The sequence below is a fragment of the Chiloscyllium plagiosum genome, chromosome 14 (genome assembly GCF_004010195.1).
Source record: "Chiloscyllium plagiosum isolate BGI_BamShark_2017 chromosome 14, ASM401019v2, whole genome shotgun sequence".
NCBI classification, from domain to species: Eukaryota; Metazoa; Chordata; class Chondrichthyes; order Orectolobiformes; family Hemiscylliidae; genus Chiloscyllium; species Chiloscyllium plagiosum.
In genome coordinates, this window is record NC_057723.1 from 75,240,548 (window position 1) to 75,267,017 (window position 26,470).

Consider the following 26,470-nt stretch of genomic DNA (forward strand, 5'->3'; position numbering starts at 1 on the left):
CACAGAGAGGTTGAACATGAGATGAAAAACTGTAAAAAAGTAAACAGCTTTAAAGGCTCTGTTTTTTTTTAAATTAAATGTTGGAACAAGTGAGGCAGCCTGGCTGGTTGTGTGGCCAGTTCTCACAGACTAGGCTTGCTCGTCTTTTTTTCGTTTTTAGGTTTAGCTTTAAGCTGTTGCAGTTGTGGGCTTGAAGAAACAGAAACTCATTTTTCCCTGCCCTTTTGGTTACAACTATAAGCTGGGGTTTCTCCCTGCTGCTGGGATACCTGGGAGACAAAACTAATTTTTAAAAAAAATTCCTTTCTTTTGCCAAGGGGGTATTTATGGAATGTTACTATATTGGAACATATATAGTTACTGCGTCTATTACTTAGTTAAGTTTTTCAATACAGTTAAGTTCTTCAAAGTCCTGTCTTTTGTTCGTATTTGAAATAAAATTGTTTTGTTTAACGTCAAGAAGTTTGACGAGTCGTATTTCATCTAGTACAAGACTTTACACATTTGTCTTAGAATTAAGAAGTTGGGGCGAGGCTGCCTTTTTTAAATATTTTGAGCGAGTCTGGTCCAAAACAATAACGTAACAGAGAGGCATTTCAGGTGCAAATGGTCAATCTTGGCTTGTCTACCTTCCTCTTTTTGGAGAGTATGCATTGAGCGATGAGTCAACTATAAAAACATTAATGCCTATTTTATCATAATAGATTTTGAGGATTTCATTTGTCCAGCTAAAGCTGACAAAATGTAGGGAGTTAAGAAGCTTCTAGAAATTTAAAGATGTCTTAGCCATTTTATGAGCCTAGTAAGATTGCGTATTGTTGAAAGAAACAGGATTTAAGCCTGAAAAGATAAAAACACATCTGGGATTTCTTATGCCCACTAGTCCTGACCAAGTTCTCTCAATGATCTCACTCAACAACACCCTGCCATTAATAATTCTTAGCTTTCTGTTTAGCCTTTGGCTAAAAAGTAAATGTTCTTTTGTCGACTCTTCTACATTCTTCAATCAGGTTTTGGGGAATATCTGAAGTCTTTTATTAGTCTGGACTGATTTAAACAGCTGTGCAATATGGCATGTAAAGTCTTTTTACCCCGTGATTTAGTTGCCTGACTTATTCAACCACACATTGTCTGGTGAGCTCAACTTTTGTTGCTCTCAAACCTTAAACTCTCTCATTCTGATGCTTATAATTTGGCAGGTTTCATCAAAGGTTGGTCAAGAAAATGAGCAGAAAAGAAAAGCCCTAACATTTGACATTGCACAAATCGTTAGCTCATTTTTGTTTCTTGGCAATAATTTTAAACATACTTGGTTGGGGTATAGAGTCATAGTCATAGAGATGTATAACATGGAAATAGACCCTTCGGTCCAACTCATCCGTTCCGACCAGATATCCCAACTCAATCTAGTCTCACCTGGCACCACCCGGCTCATATCCCTCCATACACTTCCTATCTTCTTAAATGTTGCAATTGTACCAGCCTCCACCACATCCTCTGGCAGCTCATTCCATACACGTACCACCCTCTGTGTGAAGAAGTTGCCCCTTTATATCTTTCCCCTCTCACCCGAAACCTACGTCCTCTAGTTCTGGACTGCCCGACCTCAGGGAAAAGACTTGGTCATTTACCCTATCCATGCCCCTCATAAAATCCTCTCATAAGTGTCTCTGATGAATACTGACAAAGCAATCATTTAATATTTCTAAATTTTGCTGTTTAAAGATTTGAAGGAATTAAAGTTTCTAGTGATTGAGAGGACTAGTACAAGGGACACAGATGGAAAATTATACATTAGTTAGTGATTACAATATCTTGAACCTTAGCTCATGATGTTACATGTCAGCAAGAACCATTTTACAAGAATTTCAACTGTTTATAATCAGCATTTATTATAAAATGTTAGAAATACCCTTTTCATGACTTGAAAAATGCAAATCAAATCTTAAAATGACTCAAAACAAACAAAAAAATCAGTTCCTACTCATTAATGCAGGACAGAGTTTAAACAAAAGTAAGTTTGGCTGCAGAATCCAGATTTTTCTTATCTACCAACTGACTGGATTACAAATATAAAATGCTAGAGAAACTCAGGCCTGGCAGCATCAATGAAAAAAAAGGTAATGTTGAGTCTGATGTGACTTACTTCAAATTAAAAGGGATTAGGAAATGGTAGATTCAAAACTTTTGACTGAAGCAGATGGTGTAAAGGTCCAGTTTAAGATAAAGGAGTTTTTAATTGCAGTTAAAGAGAAATATGGATGTAATAAGAGTATAAATTGAAGGTGCAAAAATGAGAAAATGGATTACAGAGGAACCACAATTATCCGAAGGACTCAGGTTGGGAATATTTCGTTCAGTTAATCGAATGTTGGATAATCGAGGTTCCTCTGTATATCTGTTTACAGAAAAGTAAACAAGGCACAATAAAGACAAAGCCAGAGGTGAGGCAGGGTGGGTAAAAGAGAATCCAAGAAAAATGAAGGACATCAGATGTAGGTCCAGGTTATGGAATTTAATACCAAATCCTAGAGACTAAAATGCCTAAATAGGAAATGTGCTAATCACAGAATCTCTACAGTGCACAGACAGGCCATTCAGCCCATCAAGTTCACACTGATCCTCCAAAGAGCATCCTCAAAATCACCCATTTCCCATGACTAATCCTAGCCTGCAGAGCTTTGGACTGTAGGAGAAAACTAGAGCAACTAGAGGAAACCCACACAGACACAAGGAAAAAGTTGCAAACTCCACACAGATAGTCACCAGAGACTGGAATCGAGCCTGGGTCCCTGGTGGCTTGAGGCAGCAGTGCTAACCACGGACTGATCATGTTATTCCTCAAGCTCACATTGTACTTCATTGGAACAGTGTAGGAGCCCCAAGACAGAAATATTAGCATTAGCTTTGCTTTTAACAAAATATTTTAACTGAATGGATTATATTCACTCAAATTTAGTCAAATAGCTATTTGGCTACCAGTGCTCATTTCGGCCAGATGCCAACTTCTGTTCAATTGAATTACAATTCAATTTTTTTTTGCGACAATGTAACACACACTAAATAATGTTAGGTGTGGGGCTGAAAAAGCACAGCAGGTCAGGCAGCACCCGAAGAGTAGGAAAATTGACGTTTTGGGTAAAAGCCCTTCATCAAGAATGCAGGGCTTTTGCCCGAAACATCGATTTTCCTGATCCTCGGATGCTGCCTGACCTGCTGCACTTTTCCAGCACCATGCTCTCTACTCTAATCTCCAACATCTGCAGTACTCACTTTCACCTATGCACTAAATGCTTTCCACACACTTCCATCTAGAAACGCTGATGGACATACATCTACAAATTAATTTCAATGTGTCTCCATATGGCACATCTCAGATGATGGCTGATGGAGGTAGATTTTATCCCAAGTACTGCAAATGGAGGTACAAATTCTTGCAAGTTGCTGCTTTGTTTTGGCACTTGTTGCTAAACTGCGTAGACATTGGTCTTCTCAGTTGTAGACAGCTGTGGAATGAGATGCTGTCCTTTCTCCCAATTATCACCTAGAGACTCCATATGGAGTAACTGACATCAGTAAACTTCAGGTACAGATTGCAAACATCCTGGGAACAGCTTTGACTTCCTCCTGGTCTACTAAACAATATCAAGATGATTTGGTTTAGAACATGGAAATACTGACTGTACATAAATCAGTGAAGTATCTCCATTTCAAATCAGGAAGACACCCGAATCAGAACAAATACAAAAAAAAGAAGTCACAAAAAAGACAGATTGGACATTTCACCTTAAATTTTATTTAAAAACAAAAAGCACTCAGCTGAAATCATGACTGTTGTTTACTGGGGGAAATTTGGTTTAAAACGTTTCAACTCCATTAACTGGCAAGACAACCAGGAGTGCTCCTTCCCATCCAATTTTCAACATGATTTTTATTCTGATTTATATTTTAAGTAAAATATAACTGCCAGAATGTGTCAAGAATTTGAAGTATATGCAGCTTACTGACAAGATCCATAAACTCAACTAACTGAACACATCTGCACCGTTACCATTTCAGTGCGATAAACAGGTAGCTGTTGCAACTTGTCGAGGCTTCAGTTCAAGATCCAGGTTCCATGTAACGACAGCTGTCTCCCAAAAACATCCTTCAAACAGTCCATCTAATTACCAGTAACAAATAAAAAAAAACATGCTGCATCATGATATCTTCAGGTGATGACTATAGATGCAGTTTGATTCCTTTTCCTTTTCCTGTGCCTGCCAAAATCTGTTAGTTTAGCATTAGGTGGCAAAATAAGTGCTGGCAGCCATTTTACAGTTGCACCGTAATCAAAGTATCACAATCACCAAAACTTCAGCTTTACACAGGAATTTACCCAGTACAGAGAAAGTTCACATCAGTGGGTATCTTCTGTAAATTCTCTCAAACAAAGCTGAACAGAGAATTTATGATGAGAACTCAGAGATAAATGAACTTCAATGTTCTCTTCAGGATCAAATACTCAATCCAAAACTTATATATGGGCAATTACAATCAAATTTGGCTGCAAACCAAAAGTTTTATTTAATCGACTATAAAGTCTAACTCTGTTGTATATCAGCAATTACACAAGGTGAATTACATTCGATGAAAGACAACAATTTCACAGAGTCTCAAATGCTAATATTTCTACTTTATAAAGAGAAACTATGTATAGAATACTGCAAAAATACAGTACGAGAATGACTATCGTGCAAATCCGCTCAGGAGAAAAACATCTCTTCTTGCTCTGCCACTCCCAAGCTTATTATATCCCTCCCAGTTCATTAAACAATAATTGAGGCATTTTATTGCTTCTCCTCTTTCTTGTCTCCACTTTCTCCACTGTCTGTGCTGCCGGAACTCTCCCGCTCAGATGCCATCTGAAAAATCAACAAAAAGCAGTTTGTTAGTGTGCATTCTTCAAGGTTCAGCTCAGAACTTTGAACACCATTAAACCTGACCAACTACATATCTTAAGAAACAGACTGAATGTACAAGAATTACTAGACTACTGCTGAGCAGAAACTCCTCTAGCTTATTTGGCTGAATGTCATATACTAATAATTCACCTTCTTGTATGCCATTTCAAAAAGTTTCAATGATGCCTGCTGTAAGTTGGACGCTGCTGCTTTGATGGCTTCACCAGTTTCAGTATCCTTTCGAGCCAACAGTTCCTTCAATTTTGTAACCTCATCACGCAATTTGTCACACTGGTGGAACAAAGCAAAGAAAATGAAACTCACGTTGATGTCAAGACATTAGTTATCAATACCAAAACTGACTCCTTTCACCACCCAGAAATCATTCTTTCAACAATCTGTAATACCTCCTCTTTTGGAAGCTGATCCTTGAACTCCTCCATTTTGGACTCTGTGTCATGAATAATTCCTTCAGCACTGTTCACTGCTTCAACAGTTTCCTGTGGGGAGAGGGCAGAATTCTTTAAATCTGGCTATGCACAACACTACCCTTCAGTTAAGCAACTGTTACAATTTTAAGTATGGGAATGTGCTTTGAAAAGTCATTGCTTTAGTTACCAGAAATATTTACAATATTAAGTTTTTAAAATGCAGTAATTCACTGCACTTTATAAATTTAAATAATTGAGAGTTGTTGCAAAGATTCTGAAATTTAAACAAAAGTGAACCATAGGTTAGAAATTAAATGCAAAACAAAGAAGTTGTTTTAAAGAAAAACAAAGGCATTGAATTGGTCACATTTGTCCAATCTTTCTTTCCATGCACCTATGAATCTTACTGTTTGTCATACCTTCTTCCTCCTGTCTGCTTCAGCATACTTTTCTGCATTTTTGATCATGTTCTCAATGTCATCCTTGCTCAGCCCCCCAGAAGACTGGATGACAACTAGAATTGAAAAGAATTTTCAAACCTTTGATGTTTCAATTAAATTCTAATCAAAAGCATTTAAAACAATCAAGATTCGCTTAAACAACCTAGTAGAAGTTCAAGTCAGCATCGAACCAGAGTCAATATTCCAATTAGGATCCCCCCCCCTTTATTTCTATACTCGATTCAAGTCTGCATGAAAACATTAAAATGTTTCACCTCTACACTCCTTGTTAAAGTTACTATTTTAAATCACCTGAAGAAGGAGTGGTGCTCCAAAAGCTAGTGCTTCAAATTAAACCTGTTGGACTATAACCTGCTGTCGTGTGATTTTTAACTAATTTTAAAAACTGCAATCAAATTACTTAATAAATGAGTAGAAATGCATGCAGTCACTACAGTTTGAGTTACTTACTCTGCTGTTCACGACCTGTGCCTTTATCCCTTGCAGAAACATGAACAATACCATTGGCATCAATATCAAATGTAACTTCAATCTGTGGAACTCCACGTGGAGCTGGGGGCAGTCCAACCTAGCAAAAAACAGAAATAACTTGAGGTTGTTTATTTATAAATCAAGTGAATGCAAGGTCATGAATCCCAACAATCCTAAAAATCCTTATTTTAAATTTTTTATGTAGTTTGGATAACACAAAAGATTCTGATTCCAGGTGGGAACAATTCAATAGCTTGTTTTTTCCCTGCAGTTCTGTTCAAAACCTTTATAATTCTCAAACAAGCTGGAGAACATCAGCATGTCTGGCAGTACAAGTACACCCCCGATTGATTTTCACTTATACGAAAAAGATAACTGTTTCTTTGCTGTACGCCATTTCTGCTTGAAAAAGATTTCAAGCTCTACTTTTGGAAAGTGGGGGGAGACCTGTATCTGTGGGGAGAGAAACTGAGTTAATGTTTCAAGTTAGATATGACTTCTTCAGAATTGTTTTTCTCCTTCCACAGGTGATGTCAAACTGCCGAGATTCTCCAGCATTGTGTTTGCTTCAGATTTCTAGCATCCATATGATTTTGCTTTTATGACATTCAGACTTCTGGTAATACAGCAATTACAACTTGAGTCACAGTAAAAATACACAGTATGTTTGAAATAAAATGCATACAAACTCTTGCATGAAAGTAAATTTAGAGTCAGACGTAAATCTGCACTGTATTTACAGGTATTTCAACAATTATTTTCAAAATACTATGCAAATTGGTGTGACTCATATGTTCTAGCTACAAAGTGGACATATAGAACATTTTAGTTTCATTTACTTAAGATGTTAAGGTATGGATCAACGTCCCAATTTAAAAAAAAACAAATTGTGCAGTTAAGCAAGTTGATGGATCACAGCAGAACTCACCAATGTAAACTGTCCTAGAAGCTTGTTGTCAGTTGCCATCTCCCTCTCTCCTTGGAACACTTTGATTTCAACTTGCGTCTGTCCATCAGCAGCCGTAGAAAAGACCTGCCATTGATAGGAGTCAATATACAATTTTACCATGCATTTAAACTGGGAGCTTGATGTATTAAAGTCTCAAGTCATGATATTAGCATAATTATCAAGAATGCCAACTTCAAAATACATTCAACATCAATTAATGAACACCATTCACATGAAAACCTTGGTAAAATTACTGAACCCCATACCTGGCCTTTCTTTGTTGGAATTGTTGTATTTCGACCAATAAGTTTGGTGAAAACACCACCCAGGGTCTCGATACCTAGTGACAGCGGTGTAACGTCAAGAAGCAGCACATCTGTGACATCGCCAGCAAGCACTCCACCTTGAATAGCAGCACCGACAGCTACAGCCTCATCTGGATTCACTGACTTACTCGGGGAACGGCCAAATAGCTCCTGAACAGTTGCCTGGACCTACATACACAAATGCAGCATCAATCAAGATAAAGTCACTCAAAATAAATTTTTAACTTAATTTGCATGAAACATCTGTTAAAAAGTGTACAAATTAAGACAACTATTCCCAAATCATGCTCCGAGTGTTAATATCTGGAGGAATCATCTCAAACTGAACACAGCTTAACATTCTATGCTTCATTTGTTTGCATCCTGTTTTTGTACTGCCAACACCAGAAGAGGCCAAAGCTGCACCAAAAACAACCTGAATATCTTAAAGTCACTTACCTTTGGCATTCTAGTCATTCCACCCACTAGGATGACCTCGCCAATGTCACTTTTGCTGACCTCTGCATCCTGCATGGCTTTCTGGCAGGGATTAATGGTCCTCTTAATGAGATCAGCAACTATGTTCTCAAACTGAGCACGAGTGATTTTCATATTCAGATGTTTTGGCCCAGAAGCATCCATTGTTAAGTAAGGAAGGTTAATGTCAGTCTGTAAAAATACAAGGAAACATTCAGCATAAGAATAAAGAACATTGCATAGTCCCATACCGTCTGTTTATCCATTATAAGATAGGTAAGCCAATGGGAAAAAAATAGGACGCAAGCCTAGCTGTAGGGCATTTTATTCCAAGGTAGATGTCAGACTACAAGTCAGGAAAGCTGCAATCAATTTTGATAGCCTTGTTTGAAGAAGTATTAAGTGGTAAAGTAATGGTGAAAAATGGAATACACAAACTGAAGGTATATCGTTGAAATAGCAACAAATATATTTACTTATTTTACTCTAACCAAATGTTAAAAATTCCCCCAACTCCATTTGGATGGCATTTTTACACTTCCTACACCAATCAGACTGAAAACTGCTAACACAACTTTGCATTACGTAGTCATGTCAACAAGGAACTATCTTGGAAACTGAGTAGAACTTAATTCAACGTGGGAAAAACAGTCAGCATTAAATCCAATTTTCAAGATTATAAAAAACTAATTCGGATCTTTGGAAGTAAACTTTATTGAGTGAATATTTTTCAAGGGCATAGAAAAAGTATTGAACAGAACCAAAAGCAGCATTCTGCTCTCTCATAGTTGCAAAACTACATAGATGTAGTTCACTATTTGCAAGCTAATTCAATCCTTAAAATGAGAAAGATAAGGGCTGTATTAGGTTCTGGTATTATCTACTCAAGTTTTTATCTCTGTTCTCCTTTGCATTTAGAACCCTATAAATGAGTTCCCAAAATTAACATTTCAAATAATTCATACATAAGAGACTGAATCATTATCACCCAAATGTATTAAGCCTGTATATGCAGTATAAAAAATACAATTAATTGAATTAACTTCACATCCATTAATTTGTAGATTCAAGTCATACTGTCCAGAAGGCATTTTCAAAGCCTTAGACATTTGTTATCATGCTTAACTACCAACAGCTAACCCATCCTTTATACAATTTTTTTTGCAAAACAGATTAAAACTAGATTTAAAAAAGTAACAACTTTTATAACAAGTCTGTATAACTATTCCACTGGAAAGCTTTCTCACCTGAAGGGATGAAGACAGCTCACACTTGGCTTTCTCAGCAGCTTCTCTCACTCGCTGTAGCGCCATGTTGTCCTTGGTAAGATCTACTCCAGACTGAAAATTAAGTTAAGACTTTAAAGAATGCAGCATTGCAGATAAGAAGCCAAACAAGTGAGATGTAACAGGTTTGAATATTAAACTTTACAAACTTATGAGCGGAATACTAATAAGCCCAAAAGTACTTAACACATGCAATAAAATTAGACTTTTAATGCCCATACTACAGAATATGTAGTACTGGATGTCTTGAAATGCATAAAAGTGGTTAAGTTCCCAGAACCTGATCAGGTGTACCCTAGAACTCTGTGGGAAGCTGGGGAAGTCATTGCTGGGCCTCTTGCTGAGATATTTGGATCATCGGCAGTCATAGACAAGGTGCCTAGGCAAAAGTGAGGACTACAGATGCTGGAAACCAGAGTCTAGATGAGAGTGATGCTGGAAAAGCACAGCAGGTCTGGCAGCATCCGAGGAGCAGGAAAATCGACGTTTCGGGCAAAAGCCCTTCATCGCCTCCATTCCTGATGAAGCGCTTTTGCCCGAAATGTCAGTTTTCCTACTCCTTGGATGCTGCCTGGTCTGCGGTGCTTTCCCAGCACCACTCTAATCTAGACATACGCAAGGTGCCAGCAGACTGGAGGTTGGCTAACATGGTGTCACTATTTAAGAAAGGTGGTAAGGAAAAGCCAGGGAACTACAGACCGGTGAGCCTGACATCAGTGGTGGGCAAGTTGTTGGTGGAAATCCGGAGGGGCAGGATTTACATGTATTTGGAAAGGCAAGGACTGATATGGGAGTCAGGATGGCTTTGCACGTGGGAAATCAGGTCTCACAAACTTGTTACTTCAAAAAAGCTCAAACAAAGAATTGAGGAGGGCAGAGTAGTGGGCGTGATCTATACGATTTCAGTAAGGCGCTCGACAAAGTTCTTCATGGGAAACTGGTTGGCAAGGTTAGATCTCATGGTATACAGGAAGAACTAGCCACTTAGAAACAGAACTGGCTCTATGGTAGGAGACAGGAAATGGTGGTGGTGGTGGAGAGTTGCTTTTCGGACTGGAGGCTTGTCACCAGTGGGGTGCCACAAGGATCAGTACTTTTCATCATTTATATAAAATGCTTTGGATGTGAACACATGATGCATAATTAGTAAGTTTGCAGATGCCACCAAAATTGAAGGTGTAGTGGGCAGCAAAGAAGGTTACCTTGGAGTACAAAGGATCATGATCAGATGAGCCAATGGGCTGAGGCGTGGCAGATGGAGCTTAATTTAGATAAATGAGAGGTGCTACATCTTGGAAAAGCAAATCATAATCGTACGTATACACTTAATGGCAACGTCATAGGGAGTGTTACTGAACAAAGAGACCTTGGGGTGCAGGCTCATAGTTCCTTAAAAGTACAGTTGCAGGCAGATAGGATAGTGAAGGCAGCATTTGGTATGCATTCCTTTATTGGTCAGAGCATTAAGTATGGGAGTTGGGAAGTTACGTTTCAGCTGTACAGGACATTGGTTAGGCCACTTTTGGAATATTGCGGGCAATTCTGGTCTCCTTCCTATCTGAAGGATGTTGCGTAACTTTAAAGGGTTCAGAAAAGATGTACAAGGATGCTGCAAGGATTGAAGTATTAGAGCTATAGGGAGAGGCTGAATAGGCTGGGATTTTCCCTGCAGCATGGGTGGCTGAGGGGTGATCTTATAGAGGTTTTTAAAATGAGGGGCATGGATAGGATAAATAGATACGGTCTTTTTTCTTGGGTGGGGAGTCCAGAACTAAAGGACATAGGTTTAAGGTGAGGGGGAAAAAGATGTAAAAGGGACCTAAGGTGGTGTGTGTATGGAATGAGCTGCCACAGGAAGTCATGGAGGCTAGTACAATTACAGCATTTAAGAGGCACCTGGATTGGTATAAGAATAGAAAGGGTTTGGAGGGATATGTGCTGGGTGCTGACAAATGGGACTAGATTAATTTAGGATATCTGGTCAGCATGGATGAGTTGGACTGAAGTGTCTTTTTCTGCGCTGTACAATTTTATGACTCTTTGTTTACAGGGAGGCACTGAGGAAAACTAGTGTCAGCATATGAATAGGAAGGGTTTGGAGGGATATGGGCCGGATGCTGGCAGGTGGGACTAGATTGGGTTGGGATATCTGGTCGGCATGGACGGGTTGGACCGAAGGGTCTGTTTCCGTGCTGTACATCACTATGACACACCCATAAAAACATTATGGAGGGTGTTACAGGATATTGACCCAATGATACTGAAGAAGCAGTGATATATTTTCAAGTCAAAATAGCTTGGAGGAAAGTCAATGGTGATCCCATGTATCTGCTGACTTTGTCCTTCTGAACGGTAGGTGTCCTGCATTTAGAAACTGCTGTCTAAGGAGCCTTGGTGAGTATCTGAAGTGCATCTTGTAGACAATATATGCTGCTGCCACTTAGTGTTGTGATGAATGGAATTAAACTGTGGGGATATGATACCAATCAAGTGGACTGCTTTTTAATGACGTTAAGGTTAAGTGTTTTTGGAACTGCACCCATTCAGAAAAGTGCAAACTATTCCGCCACAGTGACCTGTGCCTTGCAGATGGCTGAGAGCCTTTGGGGAATCAGATGGTCTTGCAGGATCCTTATCTCAGACTTGTTTTCGTAGCATCAGTAATTATACTATGAGTTCAGTTCAGTTTCTGGTCAATGGTAACCTCCAGGATGATGGTAATGAAACCACAAGAGATGGTAAAAGGCATAGGTCGTTCAGTACCTGGAGGCTGCTTTACCATTCAAGAGAATCAGGGCTGATCTGACATTCCTCATGACCTGCATTTTCCCCATAACCCTGGATTTCCCCAACTGATGAAAAACCTATGTTCTGCCTACAAAAAAAGACCGAGCCTCCAGCTGCTTGCCACTTCAAGCCACCATCCTGGTTGTTGTGGTTCTGTTCGCCCTTCCAGCTCGGCGAACAGAACCACAACAACGAGCACCCGAGCTACAAATCTTCGCACAAACTTTGAACCATCCTGGTCCCCGGCCAACATCTCATCTCAGGCATGCTCCAGTGAAGCTCAGCACAAGCTGGAGAAAAATATCTCGTTTTCCACTTGGGACCCTTGCAGTCCTCCAGACTTAATATCAAGTTCAATAATTTTAGGACCGGAACTCTTCCATTTCCTAGCCCCCAACTCCACACACTGGGCCTTATTATCACTGTCTGCCATTACACACTATCTATTGTTAGTCACTAAAAGTCTCCATTAACATCTTTTCACTCTCCCAGCCAGATTACTATCCACTCCTTTGTCTAACTGTCCTTCTCTATCTTTGTGCTCTCCCCACACCTATCATTTACTCCTTACCCCCACCCTATCTTCTGTGCATAAAATGACGTTTTCCTCATTACCATCTGTTCTGAGGAAGGGTCACTGAACCAGAAATGTAAACGGATTTCTCTTTGCAAATGATGTCAGACCTGCTGAGCTTTTCCAGCAACAGCAGTTTTTGTTTCTGACTTACAGCATCTGCAGTTCTTTCGGTTTTTATTTAAGAATCTACCTACCTCAACCTTAAATATACACATGGACTCTATCCCCACAGTTCTGCTGCAATGAGTTACAAAGACTGACAACCAGAGAAGTTCCTCCTTACTGAGGTCTTAAATTGGTGCCCCTTTATTCTGAGATCATTGACTTCTGGTTCTAGACTCACCCATAAAGGGGACCATCCTTGCAGTATTCACCCTGTAAAACCCGTTAATAATCCTACCCTTAATTCTTAATAATCATCTTTCATTCTTCTAGCCTTCAACAAGTAGAGTCATATACCTGATGAAGGGCTTTTGCCCGAAACATCGATTTTGCTGCTCCTCGGATGCTGCCTGACCTGCTGTGCTTTTCCAGCACCACTCTAATCTAAACTTTTGCCTAGAGTTGTATACCCAGCCTATTCAGCCTTTGCTCATAAGGCAATCTCTCTATACCAGAGATTAGTAAACCTTTTCTATACACCGCCAATGAAATAATATCTTTCTGAAAACAAAGAGGCCAATACTGCTCTCAGTATTCCAGATATGGTCTCACCAGCATCTTGTAAAGTTACAGTCAGAATTCTCTATACTTCAGCTCTCTTGAAATAAAACATTAGCCTTCCTGGTTACCTGTGTGCTAGCTTTGTGTTTCATGTGCAAATCCTCCCCCCTCCAAGTCCTTTTGTGTTGCAGCTTTCTGCAGTTTCTCTCCATATAAGTAAACCTCCATGCTGTATTGAAGGATTTGGTGATATTAATACCATTGAATGTCAAAGGATCATGGTTAGATTCTCTCTTTTGAAGATGACCATTTCTTAGCACTTGTGTGGCACTGAAGTTACTTGCTAGTTGTGAATCTAAACCTAGATATTTTCCAGGCCATGCTGTATTTTGAAATGAACTGCTTTAGTATCAGTAAAATAATTGTAATACTAACAGTACTAATTCTTAGGTGAAAAAAATGATCGAAATTAAACAATGAAAGGCTAACTTAATCAATTTATTTTGTTAAATACCAAGGCAATGTCAATACGAACCTCTCTCTTGAATTCCTTAATGATGTGCTTGAGTAAGGCCTGGTCAAAGTCCTCACCTCCCAAGAAGGTATCGCCATTTGTGGATTTTACTTCAAAAACTCCTTTCTGAATTTCCAGCACAGAAATATCAAAGGTGCCACCACCCAGATCATAGACAGCAATGCTATAAAGTTCAAATGAAACAAAAACTTCCCTGAGTTAGGTCTTATGATTTTACTATATGCAAATCAACAGAATTTGCAAGCATTATTTAAACTTGAGTGAGGAATAGAATGTTAAAATATAGCTAAAATTTCCACAAGATTTTAATGTAAATTACAATACAACTTCAGTCTTTTTTTTAAAGAAATAGTATCAGCTATTCTAACAGAAATTGTCTGATGTATACCTCAGTTCCATGTACCCAAAACATTTTTCTTGTAACTTACCTAGCAAACTTCTATCCAGCCAAGTCTTGAAAGTTTAATTGACCTGCTGTCCACACCTTTTTTTTTTGGGATTGGTTTTAAATTTCCAACATCCTTTGTGAAGAAAAACTTCCTGTTTTACTCCACTAAGAACTAATACACCACTACTTGCATAGAATTTACAGAATCAGGTGAGCTAGTGCAATAGATCAATGCAATGACCACGTAAGCTGCCTTCTACCCACATAAATATATCCCACATATCTTTCCTCCTTCATGTACATAACTAGTTTTGCTTCAAATGCACTAATACCATTTGCTTCAACCAATATTCCACCTAAGCTGAGTGCATGCATAATCATGGCTGTGCAGTCAAATGATACAACAGCCACAGAATCTGTGAAGTGTTCAAGGCCAAACAAAGAAATCACCAGGTACAACACATGACATTACAGTCTGCATGCAAGAACTTTGTTGTTAACATATGAAAGTCAGGCCAATGATCCAGAGTAAAGAAATGTTGTGTAATATTTTATTGTATAAATAAACAAAAGATATTAATGGCCTATAGTTTTATACTGCCCCGAAGTCAAATCATCTTTTCTCTTATTTACCTTAACAAATTCATCATTTTACATGTCATCCCTTCTCCTGTAACAGTAAAGTATTCTAAACTGATAGTTACACTGGCAAAGGTTCGGGAATACCCCACTATAGGAGAATTTCTCTCTATTTAGCCTCAACATTTTGAGGACTTCAATCCATCACTTAATCTTCTAAGTACTTTAGGCCCTGGTGGTATTCTGGCTAATCCGCAGTGCATCCCTTTCCAAGGTCATTCGCTTTTCCAGAAACTTGATGCCCAATCCGATCGAGGTGCTATGCAATTGAAATGTAATTTCCTCCCTGCTGAATCTGAAACTCCCATAATAAAAGGGCAGGACTATATTTATTTCAAGTACGAGCAGCAGTTTTTGATTGGTATACAGGGACATCCTTGCTCCTCCATGACTGATGGGTGCTTAACATTGAAAAAATATTCAGATTTGACTCTCATTCAAAGAGAATCTTCATTCACAATGAACTCCATTTCAGGCTATGTTTCTCTGCAACTTCATGTTACCTTCAATGTCAGGATTCATGACTATTTTCTCATCTAAATCTTTAATCTTTGTGCAAAACTGAAACCTCACACCAATCAGGGAATACATCCCTAATTCCTATTCTTCAACTCTACCAATTCGGCGGGTCGGTGTGGACTTGTTGGGCCGAAGGGCCTGTTTCCACACTGTAAGTAATCTAATCAATTACTGCTATGTCCACAAGCTTACCTCCAATTCCATATACAGAGGGACGCCGTATCTGCGGGTCTGGTTACCATGGTTTCACTTACCCCCAGTTTCCCACGACCCGAACATTTAAAAGGGAATATTCCGGAACCAGGAGGCTGCTGGGAAAGTGCGTTTACCATTTAAATAAATGGGTTTGCTCCCCTCTGCAGTTTCAGCCTTCCATGATGGTTCTAGAATGCATCCCCGCGGGTACAGAGGAACTACTGTATTCCCAACTTTGCTCGTAATCCTTTGCGGTTAGCTAGAAGTATTTTATATCAATTTCTACAAATAACAGAACTTCCTCTAAAGCTTTTAATGTCATGCAATTAAACTAGATTAGTCAGAAATTACCTGACTTTCCTGTAATTTATATTAAACTCATCCATCCACCTGGAACACACACCTGTTAAATTATAGATAACATTTCCAATTTAACAATCCAAAAGCACAAATATTTTGAAAGGTCATGCTGTAAAAGTATGGAAGCAAGGAGTCCATAAATCAAAATTCAAGACACATTAGCCATTTTTCTAAAAACTAGGTATATATTTATTCCCTTTATTAATTGGTAAGGATTGCAAAGATGACCTAATCACAAATAGTCTAAACTTTTGCCTGCTTTTTAACCCACAGTATCAATGTTGGTCAATGGACGATCCTTCAGATATGCAAAATCACTACATAATAGTATCCAGAAATGGCTTCTTTACAGGATTTCAAAGTTCTCTAGTGTGGCCTATGTTCTATCACTCTGCACTAAATGTAGAGCATCCAAAGCTTCTTCTCTATTGGCTTTCTTATCTTATATTGCCAAAATCAAGGGAGTGGCTATAGTAGTACAACTTTGCAAGCCAATTTCCTACACTGAAAATAATAGCAAATGGAGGGAAGTAACGCCTCTGAACAAAGCCGAACCATGTCTTGTTATTGTTTTCTATGATACTGAAGTCTGCATTACTAACTGTAGTAGCTTGGACACAATTTCTGATAGTTAGGGGATTAATGGTGAGCAAGAAATGGATGCACTTGCAGTCAATATATAGCAGACACTGCAAGATTACAGTACAAGTGCAGGAGACAAATGGAAATGAGGGAAGTTGCAGTCCTTTCCTTTTTATAAAGGAACAAATTTGTTTATGAATTAGAAATTTTACTCTTTACGTACACTTTGTCTTCTGATTTATCTAATCCATACGCTAGAGCAGCTGCTGTGGGTTCATTGATGACTCGCAGAACGTTTAACCCAGAGATCTGTCCAGCATCTTTTGTAGCCTAGATAGGGATAGCACCATAATTACTGAAGGTGTAAATAAACGTGTCAATTTTTTGATGCAGGAAGTAACAAAATACTATGGTATAAACTTGGAATATTGTGAACATGCAGCTATTAGCATTTATAAGCACAATTAAAGTACCAAGGCCTGAAAGATCATTTTTGCGAAATTACAATCTCCTTGCACTTAAAAGTTTTCCAATGTTTAACGGGCAACATTTGGTTGAGGACATCTAACAATTAAAATGCATTTACAATGTAATGAAGCAGAGCACATTCTTCAAGAGATCGGCTTATTTCACTTCTGAAATAAAGTGCCAAGCAATCACTTAGCAAGAACAAACAAGCAAGCAGTAAATTCAAAAACAGTTAAACCAATTTAAAAATTAATATTTTGTTTTTACCTGTCTTTGAGAGTCATTGAAATACGCAGGCACTGTAATAACAGCATTCTTTGCTGTTTGTCCCAAATAACTTTCTATAAACAAAAAGTTAACATCAAAATCCTTCAATGTAACTTAATCCATGTCTACTTAAATTATATTGTAATATGAAAATGCAACATCTACTGTTGTCCAAGAATACATGAGGAAATTGATCCAAGATTTGGTCAGTATTCATTAGATAATATTGATCATATACCTAAAATAAACTATACAAACTTATTGATCACACTGAAAGGTGAAAAGCATAAAGCTGGAATAGACATAAACTGCCTGATCCTTTAATTTAGAACTGTAAAACAAATGCAAGGTTTTAAACTTGAACAGTTTCAAAGCTTCGCCTTTATTGTTCCTACCTGCTGTTTCCTTCATCTTCATGAGGACAAATGCTCCAACTTGGCTTGGAGAGTACATCTTCCCATGAGCTTCCACCCAAGCATCACCATTAGAGGCACGCACAATTTTATATGGCACATTTTTCCTACAAATAGTTTTTAAAATATAAATTATTTTTGTTGGAGAATCAAAATACTAAACTTAAGGCTATAAAGAAACATTTTTGGCTTAAAAAGGTAAAACTTACAAATCTTTCTGTACTTCAGGGTCATCAAAACGCCTCCCAATTAATCGCTTTGTGGCATATAAAGTGTTTTTCGGATTGGTTACAGATTGCCTTTTAGCTGGCATCCCAACCAAACGTTCACCATCAGCTGTAAAAGCAACTACTGAGGGAGTTGTTCTGGCACCTTCTGAATTTTCAAGAACCTAGAACCCAGCACAAAATATCTCAGCAATCAAACAGGAACACAGTAATTGGGTACTGGAAGGAAAGCTGCACAGATAGATTAAAATATTCCCATTCAGACGGGACTCTCAACATATAGCAAAGACAAGTGCCAATAAACAATACACATTCAGAATTTCCTGCTATATGATATAGCCATTACTAACTGATTTAGCTTAGGTCAGGATCTTTAACAGAAACAACCAGCAAGACAAACTGCAGATGGACTCTAGTCTATTAATTTAAGTTAAAGTTTACCACACTCCTGAGACACTAAAGGTTTCAAAGAAGATTAATATACATGTTTCCATTTAAGTACTAACTACTATTCACAAGTTGACAAACTATCTGTCATCATAGCCTCGATGCAAGACCTATTTATCTGCAATACAAAGGATTACTGTTTCTCGGAGTATAAATTTTTCAACCAATGATTCAATTTCTGGAATAAAAGAGCATGAACTGTCAGAGTATAATGGAGTATTCAAAACTGAACATGAAACACAAGATTCAGTGGAAAAAAGATGGAGGTAGGGATTAAAAAAGGAGATGTATTTGTCCCAAGAAGTTTGATGCCAGTGAAAATGTAAGGGTGGCAGAATCTTACAGTTGTGCACTATTAGAGTTGGGGAATAGTCTGCAAATTGTAGGGTACACAGACAGGATCATGCAAATGTTGGAACAATTTTAACTAGAACAGGAAAAACTGAAGCAAGATTTAATAACTTAAACTGATGGATAATTTTGAACAGGGTGAATAAGGCATGATGCCCCTCCTGGAAGAGTTGAAGACAAGGGATTATTGGTTTCCAACCATCAGCAAAGAATGGATATTTATGCAGATCGTATGCACGATGCAATGTTTTATTGCAAGGAATGACAGGGACCTTAATGCATCATTTGTGAAAATTGGTCAATGTGGAAATTAAAAGGCATTTCTGCCACATCCTTCACTCCAATCTCTTGCTTATTATTCATTTCATAGCATTAGCCGGGATATTTGAATAAGAAGGGTTTAAAGGGATATGGGTCAAATGCTGGCAAATGAGACTTTAAATTTAGGACATCTAGTCGGCATGGATGAGTCGGACTGAAGTATCTGTTGCTCTACGACAAGGTGTTTCACAAAAGGGTTAAGTTTAAGATAGAGCCCGCGGCATTGGTATAGATATAGAATTGGTTTATGGGCAGGAAACAGAGTGGTTGGCAACCTGTTGTGACCAGTGGGGTTCTATGGGCATCAGTGCCAGGACCCCAATTGTTTTCAACACATATTTAATGACTTGGAGGAAGAAAGTAAATGTACAGTAACCACATTGGCAGACAACACAAACACAGGTGGGAAGATAGGGATACAAAAAAATTTACAGTTTGATAGTTTAAGTGGAAAATGAAGTATAATATTGTCAAACATTACATTGCTCAGTTTGGAAGGGAAAACTAAACAATGGTATTATTTAAAATAGGGAAAAATGCTGAAAGCTGCAAAAAAAGAATAGGGTTACTTGAAAATAAAACACAAGAGTAGTACATAGGTGCAGCTGATAATCAGGAATGTTGGCTCTTATTTTACAGAGTTGGTGTATAAGAGTCTTACTGCAACAGTACAATGTGCTGGTGAGACTACATCTGAAGTACGTGAGCATTTTGGGGCCACTTATTTAAGAGAAAGATATCATTTCATCCAAGGAAGTTTAGAGAATGTTCAGAAGGATGATCCCTGGTTATAGAGTGATTGTCTTATGAACAAAGGTAAAACTGACTGGAACTGTACTCACTGGAGATTAAATAGAATGAGGGATCTCATTGAAAAGTTCAGGATTCTTGAGAGGCTTGACAGGGTAAATGCTGAGAGGATGCTATCCCTCATGAGCATCTAGGACCAGAGATACAGTCTTAGACTAAAGGGACACCAATTTAAGACTCACATGACCAGGGGTTTCTTCTCAGAGAGAAGAGTGTTTGGAACTCATTGCCACACACCTTGTTTATATTTAAGGTCAAGATGGATAATTCTCAATCATTTAGGGAAATCAACGGTCACAGGGAAAACACAGAAAACTGGAAGTGAGGAATATTGGATCGACCATGATTCCACTGAACGGCAGAGCAGTCTCAATAAACCAAATCCTATTTCTTATGGTCTTTTTGCTCAATGCCACATTTGATTCCAGATTTCAGCAATGCTCAGTTCAGTTTCAGCAACTCATCCTATGAAACCTACCACATATTCTATTAGAACAAGTGTTCAGAAATGCTCAGCTGGTCCATCAGAATCTTTAGAGACAGAACCTGTGAACGTTTTTAAAATACTGAAGAGTATTTCAGTACTTCACCTCAAAGACTTGGTTAAGATACAAACAACCTACCTTGGCTTGTTTGCCCTCCATTACTGCAACACAGGAATTGGTTGTCCCCAGATCAATTCCAATAACAGCACCCTTAATAGCTTCAGACCTGAAAAACAAAGTACAAGTATGGACCTGCGGTTCTTTAATAGTCATAACCCTCGATCAAAAATGGAACAATTATTCTAAGCAAGAGCTTGGCATAGTCAACACACTGATATCCAATTATAAATGAGAACTGACCCTGCACAACTCCATCTTAGCATCATCTCCTGTTACTTAACATTATTATGTATTTTAATTTAGCAACACCATAAGTCATTTAATAGTCACGCTAACAAACAAATGATTCAAAGAGGGAAATTTCAAATTCCAGTACTGTTTTAACAACACTTGCACTTACTGGAGGCTAGTTATAAGAAATAGAGCCCTTCTGTTTTGTAGAAAGGACACAAACATACATTAGACCTGTTCCAAGTTAAAATAAGCCACAGACACTTTCGAAAGTCATAGAGATGTATAGCATGGAATCTGACCCTTTGGTCCAACTCACCCATGCCGACCAGGTATCCAGACCTAATCTAGTCTCATTTGCCAACATTTGGCCCATATCCCTCCGAACCCTTCCTATTCATATATCCATCCAGATGCCTTTTAAACGTTGTAATTGTACAAGCCTCCACAACTTCCTCTGGCAACTCACTCCATACACACACCACCCTTTGCATGAAAAAGTTCCCCATCACATGCCTTTTAAAATTTTTCCCCTCTCACCCTAAACCTATGCCCTCTAGTTCTGGACTCCTACACCCTAGAGAAAAGACCTTGTCTACTTAACCTATCCATAGCCCTCATGATTTTATAAACCTCTATAAAGGTCACTCTACAACCTCCTACACTCCAATGAAAAAAAGGTTCAGTCTTTCCAGTCTATATTCATATCTCAAACCCTCCTGACAAAGCAATACTCTGGTAAATCTTTCCCAAACACTAATTTAATAATGTAACGGGGCAACCAGAACTGTACACAGAACTCAAGAAGAGGCCTTACCAACATCCTGAGTAACCTCAATATGACATCCCAACTCCTGCACTCAAAGATCTGAGCAAGGAAAATAAGCGTACTAAATGCCTTAACCACCTTGTCTACCCGTTACACAAATTGCAAAGAATTACGTACCCCTACCTCCATTCTACAAAATTACTGAGGGGCCTACCATTAATCATACAAGTCTGCCCTTGTTTGCATTACCAAAATGCAATCTCTTACATTTATCTAAATGAAACTCCATCAGCTAATCCTCGGTCCTAGCAGCAGACACCAGCATTTTGAAATCAACAAACAGATAACTATAAGTCAAGGCTACAAGTTGTTAAGCATAGAATAGTGTTTGAACTAGGAGTGTGCTATTATACATTTATAACGAATTACTACACCAGTCAGAATTTTGATGTGACATATTTAATTTACTGTGATTATCTACAAAACGAAATTAGAAGTGACAATAAGCTTCTAATAGTTACTGGCAGAGAATAACAAGATCAGTTACATTATAGAGTACATAACAAAAACTCACGCATAATTGCGCTTTGACAATGATCGAAGTACATCCTGGCTCAGTCCATTCCAATGGCCCTGTAAAATAAATATTTTAGCATTAACACTTTTCAATCATTTGCTCCTATAATTTCAGACCGCAGAGACCAATTAAACCTTTCCTACAGGAAGGGCTGTTAATTAACTCCAAACAGTATCATTTCTTGCACAACTAGGGAGCAAAGGTAAAACTATTACTCAAGATCTTTGTCAACTCAAAGTCACAATATAGTTACTCTTTCGTTTATCCCAATTCTAACATCCCTCTCCAAAATAAGAAAGAAACCAAATGACTCCTCAAAAACATAGATGACAGAAGAGAATGGTGTGGCTGACTATGCCATAGACAAGACACTGGTAGAGTGCACGAGTCACAACAGATGACACTTGAGAGTTCAAAGGCTGTTCAAATGTTAAATTTATATTCCCTAGATTTCACTCTGCCACATAAGGAACTCCTGCAGCCAGTGAGACTGTCAGTCTGGAATAATTGCCTCACTGTGTGCATTTTTTTTCTTTAATATGCCAACAAGGATCAGGATGAATCTACTCAAACTGACTTTGGATCTGAACAGTTAGTTGAGAGATTTATCACTTCAAGTCAGATTAAATTTAATACTAGCTTTAATCAAAGATGTTGCATCAGACACAAAAGTAGAGATTGCTGGGAAAGCTCAGGCAAGTCTGGCAGCATCTGTGCAGAGAAATCAAGAGTTAGCGTTTCCATTCGAGTGACCTTTCCTCAGAACCTGCCTCAAGGATGTTCCATCAGATTAAAAAAAATCACAACGCCAGGTTATAGTCCAACAGGTTTAATTGGATGCACACGAGCTTTCGGAGAGACGCTCCTTCGTCAAGTGATTGTAGAGGGCTCGTTCGTAACAGAATTTATCGCAAAAATTTGCAGTATGATGTAACTGAAATTATACGTTGAAAAATTGATTGAAGGCTTAACAGACAATGTATAATTTCAGTTACATCACATTGCAAATTTTTGCTATAAATTCTGTGTTACGATCGAGCCCTCCACAATCACCTGATGAAGGAGCGTCGCTCCGAAAGCTAGTGTGCTTCCAATTAAACCTGTTGGACTATAACCTGGTGTTGTGTGATCTTTAACTTTGTACACCCCAGTCCAACACCGGCATCTCCAAATCATCAGATTATGGCCGATTCACACTTTACTTACAGTTTATTGGGGGTAGGGTGGCAGGGGGAAAGAGATTCCCACTCTACTGTGTAAAGTACCTTCATCATTTCACACAAATATCCTAAAACTAATATATTTCCGTGCTCTAGATTTCCCAGAGAAAGTCGTGTCGATCCTATCAAAGCATCGTCTCTGTCAATCACCAACCTTCCATATTCAAGGGCATAAACGACAAATTTGAGCAACCGCTCCCCACTCACAATGTGACCCTCGATGTTTGGATGGTTCTGCTTAAAGGGGAAGGGGGAGACAGGGAAGGCGCTCGGGTTTAATCCAGGCCCCGGGATCAATGGTTGGTGGGGATCCACGTGCGAAGGTGAAATCGCCCGGAAACGAGGAGGTTGGCCCGGGGGTAAGAGGGGCAGAGCTGTCTCACGTCTCCGGGGTTCAGAGAACGGCCAGGCTGAGAGGGGTGTGTTGAAGGTCAGGGGTCGTGAAAGAGAAAAAACGGAGGAAAAGGAGATAAATAAAAGATGAAGAGGAGAGGGGAAGAGAAAAAAAAGATAGAGGGGCCGGGTCGGATGGGAGTGAGGGGGATGGAGAGGGACAGAGGCCTAGGCCCAGAGTCAGGCCTCGGCGTCGCCCTCTCTCCCGCGCCCCGGCATCCCTCCCCAGCGTGTACCATCTTCCCCCTCCTCCGAATCGGCTCCGGAGGGAAGGGGGGGTTGTTGTCCGCGGGCTCGCGCTCCGGCAGGCTCTGGGCAGGCGCGGCGGCTCGAGCAGCTTCTGGAAGATTCCGGCGGCCCCACGTGCTCAGTGCCGGGTGGGGGCGGTCAGGGAAGGACCGGCTGCAGTGCCCTCCCCTCCGGCTCTCACCGGCAGCGCGCTTCTTTCCTCGTCCCCTCGGTGTCGAACACGAAGCGGGCCCTCGGGCAGGCGCAACGACTGAAACGGCTCGGGATTCGAGGGAAGCGAACGTTGTGCTCGGTATGTTCAATTCTTTTTTAAAAAAACATTTATCAGACAGGCGCCGGATGGGCGGCTCTGGGTCCTTGCGCATGAAGGTGACAGGACGTCAGAGCATTGCAGGGAATTTCATCAGGCGCCACCTGGGGGTCAAAGGTTACTACTTAGGGGTCAGAGGTCAACCATCAGGAGGTCAGAGTACTACAGGGAGTTTTATCAAGCACCACTTAGGGGTCAGAGGTCAACATCAAGAGATCAGTGTATTACAGGGAGTTTCATCATAAACCACCTGAGGGTCAGGGGTCAGTGATCATCAGGAAGTCAGTATTGCAGGAAGTTTCATCAAGCAACACCTGAGGGTCAGAGGTCAGCATCAGGAGGTCAAAGTATTGCAGGGAGCTTCTTCAGGCACCACCTGAAGTTCAGAGGTCAGCCACAGGAAGTCAGATTATTGCAGGAAGTTTCATCAGGGCAGCACCAGAGGTTCAGATGTTACCACCTGGGGATTAGAGGTCAGCAAGAGACAGCATCTAGGGGTCAGGTATCAGGAAATCAAAGTTTTGCAGGGACTTTCACCAGGTAGTGTCTAGGGGTGGGGGGAGTCAGGGGTCAGCATCAGGAGGTGAGATTGTACCAGGGAGTTTCATCAGGTAGCAGCAGAGAGTCAGAGGTCAGCACCAAGAGGGCACGGGTAGGTACCAGTAGCATCTGGGGTTGAGAGGTCAGCAGCTTGGGGCATCAAAGATCTGCATCACTTTTGCTATGTACACAAATGCATTTACGTCCCTTCCAAGGCTGGATACACCCAAAAGATGAACCTGTCTTGTGATTACACACAAGTCAGACATCAGCTTTGTTTTTACTTGGAGACTGCCCTCATTCTTCACCATTTTAAAGTTGAAATAAATTATTGTCACTTAATGTGACTCTTTCCTTTCGGTTCACCCTCACATCAGATTCAGGCGATTCTGGTTCAAATCACGCACCATGACTTAAACACAGAAATCTGAGTTGACACTCCTGTTCATGCCCTATTCCATTAGAGTTACAGTGCTATGTTTCAGATGAACTGCAAAATCAAGCTTGCAAAATATTCCTCCATGTGTATAATAAAAGACCCATGGCTCTACATCAAAAACACTGCAGTTATCTGGAGGTCAAAGTATTGCAGGGAGTATCTTCAGTATCTTTACCAATATTTTGTCACTTCAATCAAAATACACAAAAAGACTTTCATTATCATAGAACATAGAATATTACAGCGCAGTATGAGCCTTTTGACCCTTGATGTTTCATCGACCTGTGAAACGAATCTAAAGGCCATCTAACCTACATTATTCCATTATCAATCATATGTCTATCTATGACCATTTAAATGCCCTTCATGTTGGCAAGTCCACTACTGTTGCAGAAAGGGCATTCCACGCCCTTACTCCTCTCTCTCTGAGTGAAGAATCTACCTCTAACATCTGTCCTATATCTATCATCCCTCAATTTAAAGCTTTGTCTCCTCGTGCTAGCCATCACCATCAGAGGAAAAAGGCTCTCACTGTTCACCCTATCTAATCCTCTGATCATCTTGTATGTCTCTATTAAGTCACCTTTTATTTTATAGATATTTTTATTAGAAATTTAACATTTTTACAAGTTTACAAAAATAAACAATACTCTCAAATATAAACATTGATATACAATTAAATCAAATATATAATAGCCAAAATTTAACAAAAGAAGAAAAAAAAAACAAAAAAGAAAAAAATACTAAACTCAACTATCTACTAATCTAGAAGCGCAGCAGGTCAGGCAGCATCTAGGGAACAGGAGAATCGACGTTTCGGGCATTAGCCCTTCTTCAGGAATGAGGAAAGTTTGTCCAGCAGGCTAAGATAAAAGATAGGGAGGAGGGACTTGGGGGAGGGGCGTCGGAAATGTGATAGGTGGAAAAAGGTCAAGGTGAGGGTGATAGGACAGATTGGGGTGGGGGCGGAGAGGTCGGGAAGAAGATTTATCAGGACATAGTGATCAAAAATGGTGTGTTTTGGCTTGTGCATGAGATGAATTTTCATAGACCAGCTGCCATATCTCACGAGGGTAGCAATCTAATCTCATTTTCACTGTCTTATCAATATAGTCAAGACTGCTTAAACAGGAGGTGCAAGACTTGCGCCCACACCTCCCCTCTCACCTCCCTCCAAGGCCCCAAAGGAAACTTCCATATCCGCCACAGATTCACCTGTACCTCCACACATATCATCTATTGCATCCCCTGTACCCGATGTGGCC

At 39.6% G+C, this 26,470-nt stretch overlaps 1 protein-coding gene and 1 long non-coding RNA gene across 2 annotated transcripts in view; one reads left to right on the top strand and one right to left on the bottom strand.

Moving 5' to 3' along the window:
* Positions 1–3,773: 3,773 nt before the first annotated feature.
* Positions 3,774–22,155, bottom strand: hspa9 (heat shock protein 9). The gene is made up of 16 exons (XM_043704017.1): positions 22,052–22,155; positions 20,496–20,583; positions 17,926–18,107; positions 17,699–17,823; positions 17,304–17,377; positions 16,792–16,898; positions 13,886–14,048; positions 9,285–9,377; positions 8,020–8,229; positions 7,522–7,749; positions 7,235–7,339; positions 6,286–6,403; positions 5,794–5,888; positions 5,351–5,443; positions 5,094–5,234; positions 3,774–4,904 (listed from the first exon to the last, which is right to left on the bottom strand). Exons 2-16 carry the CDS (start codon positions 20,514–20,516, stop codon positions 4,830–4,832), a joined length of 1,830 nt encoding a protein of 609 aa, XP_043559952.1. The 5' UTR covers positions 20,517–20,583; positions 22,052–22,155; the 3' UTR covers positions 3,774–4,829.
* A 1,899-nt stretch (positions 22,156–24,054) lies between these two features.
* The window catches only part of LOC122556813, a 16,213-nt gene continuing 13,797 nt past the window's right edge, over positions 24,055–26,470 (top strand). The window contains exon 1 of the long non-coding RNA XR_006313670.1: positions 24,055–24,208. This is a non-coding gene — a long non-coding RNA (uncharacterized LOC122556813). The remainder of the gene's footprint in view (positions 24,209–26,470) is intronic.

Coding starts and splice junctions, on each gene's coding strand:
- hspa9 (XM_043704017.1), bottom strand. CDS start 20,516: ATGGAGGGCAAACAAGCCAAG. Junction 17,378..17,698: donor GAAGATGAAGGAAACAGCAG/GTAGGAACAATA, acceptor TTTTGTTTATAG/AAAGTTATTTGGGACAAACA. Junction 5,889..6,285: donor CACAGGTCGTGAACAGCAGA/GTAAGTAACTCA, acceptor TTTCAATTCTAG/TTGTCATCCAGTCTTCTGGG.